The 9,887-nt window shown below is 35.7% G+C and overlaps 1 protein-coding gene across 1 annotated transcript in view; it reads right to left on the bottom strand.

Annotated features, from left to right (window-relative positions):
* Window positions 1-568: 568 nt before the first annotated feature.
* Window positions 569-9,887, bottom strand: part of LOC121367347 (gametogenetin-binding protein 2-like) — a 37,612-nt gene continuing 28,293 nt past the window's right edge. The window contains exon 12 of the mRNA XM_041491457.1: window positions 569-8,020. Coding sequence (XP_041347391.1) covers window positions 7,814-8,020 — 207 coding nt within the window. The 3' untranslated portion in view covers window positions 569-7,813. The remainder of the gene's footprint in view (window positions 8,021-9,887) is intronic.

Here is a 9,887-nt window from a genome sequence, read left to right as displayed (position 1 = left end):
GCCACTAAGGCTATATAGAAAATTAATTAATTGTGGTCTGTGGTCATACTGGGAAGGGTGGTTCCGATCCTCCTGCACACACACCTGGATGTCGCGGAACACCCTCTCAGGGAGTCAGGGAGTACCGCTACCGCTCCTGCCCCCCCCCCCCCCCCATTTCAGACTCAAAGCATTTTCTTTTTTAATCGTACTACATTTATAACCGCCCCACCCCTACTCCACATACCAGTCTTACAGGCTTCGACAGAATGACAAGACAGAACACCAATCTAGGATGAAACGCAACAGGCCTATATAATGTTAATCAGAAAAAAACAATTACAAATGGTCATTGGTAACTGCCGTGATCTTTAATCGGCCCCAGTCTACAAACAGTTGTTTCTAAGAAGCTGGAATATGCAATTAACACCAATACAAGCATACTTTGTTTTATTGGAATATGCGTGTATTTGTGAGTACGCGTGCTTATGTGTATTGTTTTGGGGTGAGTGTGGGTGGGATTTTCAATTTGCTATTAATACTGACAATGATTTTAAAAGTATTAAAGACGACAAAAACGCAAGCCGTATTTAGGATGAAGAGAATTTATTCCAAATCAACACTGGATGCTTCCCGTTCTGTTACAACAGATAAAACGATGTGCACTCCTGATGAACCACGTGGACACCGCCTGATGCTAATATTAGCAACTAATCAGATGACATCTCTAGCTAACACGTGGACATCATGTTAACCAATGAGAGGATATCTCTACTAAAACCTACATCTCTAACACCCATCCCTGACATAAAGGTTTTTATCACAGGTGACTGACATTGATACATCTGATCAGATATCGCATCCACTTCATCGCTTATTATATACAATTTCAATGGACAGTGTTGCATCCAGTACATTGAATACACTCATTTGCATCACAGAATTTTAAAGGACAGGTTTAGATCATGTACACACAGTAAAACTAACATCCATTTCAAGAACATATCAACTGCATATAGTAGATAGATATACATGCAGACCGCCCACTTCGAATTCTGGCTGGCGGTATAATATAATCCAGTATTGTGACATCTTGTTGGTTATGTTTTATAATAAAGAAAATTTTCGTCTTTAACACAACTTAGCCACATACTCTGGACAAATGGCCTACTATAAACATAACACCCTGCAGACGCAGTCTAACAACATACCAATGGCACAAAGAATACTCTTTGGTTGTTCCACTTAAATAATATCTTGTTGGAAGTTTAAAATTATGTTTCGACTCTTCTCAAAAACCAATCGAGGTAACCCATTTCATTTTTATTTGACCCTTCATGAGAACGTAAATGATGACCTAAATATAATCGCAAACTAAGAATGGATTATACAAATGTCACTAGACTTCCGCAAGCGACACATCAACCAAAAGATAAACGTTCTTGAAATTTTCACTGGCCTACAAATACAAGATGTCCAGTGAAAATAACATTACAAATACCGATTGCCGCTGATGACTCGCAATGAAAATAATACCGATACCAATTGTCACCGATGACTCACAGTGAAAACAACATTACAGATACCGATTGCCGCTGATGACTCGCAATGAAAATAATACCGATACCAATTGTCACCGATGACTCACAGTGAAAATAACATTACCGATACCGATTGCCACCGATGACTCGCAGAAAAAAATAACATTACCGATACTGATTCACTGTGAAAATAACGTTACTGATATTGACTCGAAATGAAAATAACATTACTGATACCGACTCGAAATGAAAACATTACTGATACCGACTCGTAATGAAAATAACATTACTGATACTGACTCGAAATGAAAATAACATTACTGAAACAGACTCGTAATGAAAATAACATTACTGATACAGACTCGAAATCAAAATAACATCACTGATACCGACTCGAAATGAAAATAACGTTACTTATACACTCGTAATGAAAATAACGTTACTTATACAGACTCGTAATACAGATAGCTTTTGCAATGAAAATAACATCACTGATACCAACTTGCAATGAAAATAACATCACTGATACCAACTTGCAATGAAAATAACATCACTGATACCAACTTGCAATGAAAATAACATCAATACCGATTGCCACTGATCACTTACAATGAAAATAACAATACCAATATCAACTGCCACTGATGACTCACAAGTACGTAGTTGGAAGACTTTTCTTTCTAAACGTGTTTTTGTAGGAAGCAGATTACGACGCTATGTCTGTCACATTTCAAATTATATCCACCTCACTTTCGCAAGTTAGATCAATTCTGAAAACTCATAAAATAAATGGTATCTAAAGACTAATGGCCACAATCACATTAAATTGCTTTTGTTTTTCATCAAAGGCTAGTTCATGAAGTTTTTGAGCATCTTCATTTGTTTACGGACAGTCAGTAAACAAATGAAGTGACTTTTGTCTTGTTTATTCTTTAATAATCCCAGCTAAACGTGACGCCCAGGGTATGTCTACACAGATATCACATCCAGTATTGTTTATTCTTTAATAATCCCAGCTAAACATGACGCCCAGGGTATGTCTACACAGATATCACATCCAGTATTGTTTATTCTTTAATAATCCCAGCTAAACGTGATGCCCAAGGTATGTCTACACACAAATATCACATCCAGTATTGTTTATTCTTTAATAATCCCAGCTAAACGTGATGCCCAGGGTATGTCTACACACAGATATCACATACAGTATTGTTTATTCTTTAATAATCCCACCTAAACGTGACGCCCAGGGTATGTCTACACACAGATATCACATACAGTATTGTTTATTCTTTAATAATCCCACCTAAACGTGACGCCCAGGGTATGTCTATACACAGATATCACATACAGTATTGTTTATTCTTTAATAATCCCACCTAAACGTGACGCCCAGGGTATGTCTATACACAGATACAGTAGGATTTGCCAATTCAAACGGTCAGATGAAATACCGCACAAACACCAAAGTAGTCCAAAGTATAAACTAGTTAATTAAATATTAATATTAACTTTTTGTGTTATTATTTAGGCGTCCCCTCCTGAATACTGCATTAAGAAACGTATTCAAAACTTAAAAAAAAAATACACAACACAGGACTAACATACTAGTAAAAATCTGTCAGTAACATAAAGAAGATTTATTCCGTATCAAATTAATAAATGAGATAATTGTTATACATTACACGTGATATATCTCATTGAAGCAGATAACCAATCTTTAATTTTAACATCTGTTAGAACTAGAAGAAAATACCCCCTTCCCCTCCTAAAATTGGACTTAAAATCAATAAATTATTTCATTCAAGGGAAATAACTACATGAAAATATTGATGACAAAATTGACCTACAAATGTATCATGTAAAGATACATACCAAATTTGAATAAAAGTGATTTCAGTTTATCAAAGCTATTAAATCAAAACAAAATATTCCAATTGGCTTAAATGTACAATGTATAAATGTTTAATTTAAAATATACCTACAAAATTTTATGAAAATGTACTACCTGTTTAACAGAAGGAAACCAGTTACCTTTATTCATTTAACAAAAAGCACAAACTCCATACAAAATTAACAGGAACATCTGTCCAATTTATGAAAACACCCAAAGATAGCACAAAAAAAAAAAAGAGAGAAAAAACAAAGTTGACTGTCTGACCGAACATGATTACATATTCATGTACTAGAGCCAGGTTTGTCACCGTGTGCAGCCACATGGGTTCCACATGGGTTCGGGTTGTCAAAGAAATCTCTTCACAAACATTGCAGTATATGCAACTAAAAATACTAGTACATAACTGACATGCTGTTAAATACTAGTACATAACTGACATGCTGTTAAATACTAGTACATAACTGACATGCTGTTAAATACTAGTACATAACTGACATGCTGTTAAATACTAGTACATAACTGACATGCTGTTAAATAAACAACAGTTGATAAAACGAGTTGAAAAAATTTGTTTCATTATTTTTAAAAGAGGTATTTATATATACAGTAGTGAAATACTCCACAAGTTGGGTTTTTAAAAAATTAAGTACCTATGCCTAAAATTGAACTATACTGCAATATATCACAAATGATTTCCTTAGAATTTAACTACAGTACAATGTATATATTTCCCCACCCACCCCCAGTCTGTCCTATTCAAACAGGAAGTTCTTGCAAGTAAAGCAAAAGTATTGTATTGGGAATAAAATAACAAGAGGCCTATTGATTACATGTCCACATTGGCCTATATAGCTCCTCTACTTAAATTTAAATTGTTCAGCAGTACATAATTCATTAATTTGTAAAAAAAAACACCTTTGAATATCCATGTGTCAAGTTTAAGAATCAACATTTTCAATGCTAAATCTTTATTTAAATTTTTAAAATTTAATAAAAATTCTAAAATATATCTCTATTACTTTGTGAAGAGTGCCCCAGGGAATCACAGTACTAAGTTTCAGAACTAAACAGATAAACAACACAAACAAAAAAGAAAACCCCAAAACCTACATAAACATTAAAAAACAAATAATTACTTAATATTAATTTTATTCTGTACGGATTTAAAAAATCAAGCTTGTAAAATTTATTTGAGAAGCATACAATATACTGGATACATTAGGATATTCATAGATATAATAAATGACTAATGATTTAAAAAAAAATGTTGCTAAGCCCAGTGGAAATAAAGGTGAATAAGAGGTGGTAGATGGGAAATTAAGACAAACAGACAAATAGACAGGTAAATAAGTAGAAATAGTTATTAAACAATTTGTATAATTTCATGATCACTTACCAAGTTACCAGTAACTAGCAGTCGTTGTTTCAGTGTCATATTTAGATGATGTATATCATCGAACGACAAGACAAGCCTTATTACAAAGAGGAATTGAAGCCTGTTTGAAATCATCATGTTAAATCCAGGAAACGTCAGTCTGAGAAAAACAATGCTTTACCTTTCAACAATTAAAATTACATGAATATACCACTGGTTTATATCAACCATACAAGAAGATTGAATCAATTTTGGGATAACAACTGTGCACGTAATTTGCACAAGATATTAAACAAGCAATTTATGTAGCAATTCACAATTTCCTCAATTTTGGACTTAAGAGTTGTGTTGATAATAAAATACATATTAAATGATAAGTAAACTACAACACTTGGACATTACATGGAAGATAATGATAAAAATAAACATAAAGGTATGACAGATGAAAACCACCGGCGGTACACTTTAAAACAATCGCAGCAATGTGTCTATGAAACTGTTGACCAATAACAAACTGAGGTACAATGTTCTCATTACCAGGTCGTCCCAGTGCTCCAAACAGGCCATTTTTTACACCTAGCAGGTCAAACAGAATTCACCTGCTAAAACCACACAAAATTATCTCATCTGCTGTTTAGCTTGTGATTGTGTTATATTTTAATTACATAATGCTCTAGGTCAGAGCTGACAATTTCCCACACACTATGCCAAACCCCTCCCTCGCCCTGTGTTGTGTTATATTTTAATTACATAATGCTCTAGGTCAGAGCTGACAATTTCCCACACACTATGCCAAACCCCTCCCTCGCCCTGTGTTGTGTTATATTTTAATTACATAATGCTCTAGGTCAGAGCTGACAATTTCCCCACACACTATGCCAAACCCCTCCCTCGCCTGTGTTGTGTTATATTTTAATTACATAATGCTCTAGGTCAGAGCTGACACATTCCCACACACTATGCCAAACCCCTCCCTCACCCTGTGTTGTGTTATATTTTAATTACATAATGCTCTGGGTCAGAGCTGACAATTTCCCACACACTATGCCAAACCCCTCCCTTGCCCTGTGTTGTTATATTTTAATTACATAATGCTCTGGGTCAGAGCCGACAATTTCCCACACACTATGCCAAACCCCTCCCTTGCCCTGTGTTGTGTTATATTTTAATTACATAATGCTCTGGGTCAGAGCTGACAATTTCCCACACACTATGCCAAACCCCTCCCTTGCCCTGTGTTGTGTTATATTTTAATTACATAATGCTCTGGGTCAGAGCTGACAATTTCCCACATACTATGCCAAACCCCTCCCTTGCCCTGTGTTGTGTTATATTTTAATTACATAATGCTCTGGGTCAGAGCTGACAATTTCCCACACACTATGCCAAACCCCTCCCTCGCCCTGTGTTGAGTTATTTCAAACAGACTTTTGACCGGCTACTTAAAGAGAATAACAAGATGTTATTCTAGCAAGAGTGAAAACCAATATGTAGTCTAACCCCCTCCCTGACACTAATTGAGGCAGTTTGTTAAGTAAACAAGTTACTCAAAACACACAGGACTGTTGATAACTTACAGCTAGTAAGATGAGAAAAATTAATAACAATCTGATGTTCACTTCAAGTTCCTCAAGTGCAAGTTTCATTTTAGAATCACACAACTGAAAAGGAACTGAAGGACACTGACCTTTGACCCCAATATTGTACAGGACAGTTACTAACAGTATGGCAACACCTGGTCACTGCACGTTAGTCCAGAAGTAGGGGTGTAACGATACAGTAGGGTATATTCACCTCATGATACAATAAGTAACACGATATTAAATTTACAATAAAAATGCTGAATTGTTGGTCTTGAAAATGATTAATGTATTAATAATAGATCACAAACAATGAAAATACATCCAGACTTACAATATGTGTGAGGATTGCAAAGAAAACAACCACAAATGGTTCACAACTGTATTTGAATTATTGGTTTTAAAAAATCACATTCATGTGAAGAATTAAATCGTCGGTCTTTTGCAGCTTTTTGCAAACATTTGACATACTCAAGTCTGTTTTATGTTTCGTAGGATCAGGGGAGTTGACCAATGATGGGTGATGGCGAGTAATGTGTGACAACATATTTGTTGTGTTGCCATTTAATTAATTAGGGACTTTTCTAATACCGTTCTCATAATAAATGAGAAACTTGAACAAAACGCCACACGGCAGACTTGTACTTCGCAGGCCGATTTTCAAATTCGTCTGCCAAGAACTCCATGCTTTGCAAAGATGATGCACATGTCAAACAATACCAAAGAAGCGCTAGGTTCAAGCAAGCGATTGGCCACAAATCTGGATATCAGCCAATATAAATTAATTTTACTTAACGTTATATCCAGCTGTGCGTGGACTGGTTTTCAATAATGGTAACTGGAACGGAAACTAGGACAAGATATGCGGTTTGCGTATGGTCAATTGGTCATATTGGACTTAAATTTTACAAAACCTACATTTATTTTTAATAAATCGACACTTTAAATGACAAATATCGATTTTTAAAAACGTACGTATGAACACCATAGTGCATGTATTGTGAATCGTATTGTAGAGAGAAATATCGCAACATGTTGATTTATCGATAAATCGTTACATCCCTAGAAGTATACAGGCTGTCAGTGGCAATGAAGAAATTGTTTTCAATAGCCTAACCCATTAACTTTTAATACAAGACTATTTTTCTGCCCACCCCTTTCTCTGTGATGAAACAAAAAACTTGTACATAATAACACCTCTGAAGTGATTTACCATCATTCAATATCCTTACTCATTGCAGATTTTTGAATAAAGCAACAGGAGAATAAAATCTAGAGAAAATGATGTGAAACAATAATAGTAAAACCTGTCTACAACTTAAAACCTGTTAAAATATGTAAATGTTTTGTCAGTAAAATTAGCAGTCGACTGTCTCGAGGTGAATAATGAATGTTGTAAGCCGTGTCACATGACATGACCTAGTCACATGACAGTGCGTTCTCACTGCCCTCCCTCAGACGGTGCACCATCCGGCCCCTCTTCTGTCGAACACCGCGGTCCCCCACGAAGCTGCATGTCCTCAAATCTCTGCCGCAGAGTCTCTCGCAGTTCCTCACGTTTCCGCCGCCACATCTTCTGGTTAGCCTTGAACATCTGTATGTCTTCCTCCGATATACCATTGCCATCTTCTTCTGATGAACACGGTTCCTGTTAAAAACACAACACGTTAATGCTGATATTCAGGGAACAGTTCTAGTGATATCGGCCAAAATAACCACGATGGACATACATTACCAGCATAATAGCAGTCGTCAAACCAAGTGATTATTAACTGTAAGCCATTTGATGGCAAAGTAGAAAAATATTGAAATTAACACGATGGACATAAAAGATCAGCAGAGTAAGAGTGGTCAAAGTGAAACTTTAAAATTTTTGTAGGCCATGAGGGAAAAGAACAGCGCAGCCTTCAAGTTACTGTCATCGGGGCTACTAAAACCTGTATTCTCAGGCCTTACACTAGAATTGAAAACATAGGAAAAGTGACTACTCCCTTCCCAGGAGAAAGGTGAGAAGTTTGATAAAATATGCAAAATGAATGTGTATACATTTCCAGGGCATAAAATTTGGCACGAACGATTTTGTCATTCGTCTGTCGGTTATGCAAAACCAATATGGACACGAACGACGGATCGTTCGTGCAAAAACTATAATCGCTCATCAGAAAATGTAAACTGACGTGTTTTTGCAAATATAACTATTTTTGGAATAAAATAATAAGAGAACGGGCCTAGCATTGCAGGTGTGAGAAAAAAAAAGGAGTAAAAATGCAATCTGGACTGGGATGTTTATTTGGGGAATCCCCTTTTCGGTTTTAGTTGGAGTTTTTTTATACATCATATCGGTTTTTGATTTACAAATGACGTCACGACTTAACTACGCGGTCTTGTGGTAAATATGGTTGCGCACAATAAACTTGTGCAATAAATAGGAAGCGAAAAAAACGTATGTGAAGTTCTGTATATTTATTTACTTTTTGACACCTGTGTGGTTATGTTGAAATATATGCATTAATTCTGAAACATGTATTGTAATGAAAACAAGTACAAACCTTGCTAAATCAATTGATTAAAATATGACATACACAGCGAAGAAAATAGTACATTTAATAAGGGACTTTAAAATAACGAAGTATAAATTAGAACACTGAGTTGCAGCATCGATTGGATCGATCGAGGATCCGCAGAACTTTGGGTCTTTCCGTTCAGACCCGGAAGCTCAATGCTTCCGGGAAATCCCTGTTTCGTTCAGACTATTGTTTGGCGCCAACAAGTACTGCCCTACAACATAACCGATGGGGTAGTGTGCTGAAATGTAAATGGCAGCTTTCAAGTTAGTCCCAGCATACCAAATAATAATAATAATTTAGTATTTACGATAAGAATTTGGAGAAAAGCTACGAAAATCGTCCATCTTAGATTCTCATTTGATTACCGTTGCCGTTTAACCTTTTCATTTGTATCTGAACCACTGGAGAAAATCGTTTGTGCAAACACTAAAACCATACAAACGACATATCGTTTGTCTGAAAAAATCAAATTTTATGCCCTGCATTTCGAAATGTTTTGTTATGTTCCTTGTTTATTCTGAAAGGTTCTGAATTAGACACTCGGTTCGAATTGTAATATGTACATTACTTCCGGTAAAATGTTTAAAGAAAACCAGTTGAATATTTTCATCATAAATGCGATAATGTCAAGTAATTGATAATTAATGTCTGTGTTGTTGTCATGTTAAAATGAAAGTAATGAAAGTATTTTCTGGCATTAATGAAATGAAGGAAGGAAGAAGGAAATAATTTATTTAACGACACACTCAATACATTTTTATTTACGGTTATATGGCGTCAGACATATGGTTAAGAACCATACAGATATTGAGAGAGGAAACCCACTGTTGCCACTTCATGGGCTACTCTCATCGATTAGCAGCAAAGGATCTTTTATATACACCATTCCACAGATAGGGTAGTACATAACACGGCTTTTGATATACCAGTTGTGGTGCACTGGCTGGA

Source organism: Gigantopelta aegis, chromosome 3, assembly GCF_016097555.1.
Source record: "Gigantopelta aegis isolate Gae_Host chromosome 3, Gae_host_genome, whole genome shotgun sequence".
NCBI lineage: Eukaryota > Metazoa > Mollusca > Gastropoda > Neomphalida > Peltospiridae > Gigantopelta > Gigantopelta aegis.
Note: the sequence above shows the minus strand (reverse complement) of the source record. Positions and strands in the feature narration are given on the sequence as shown.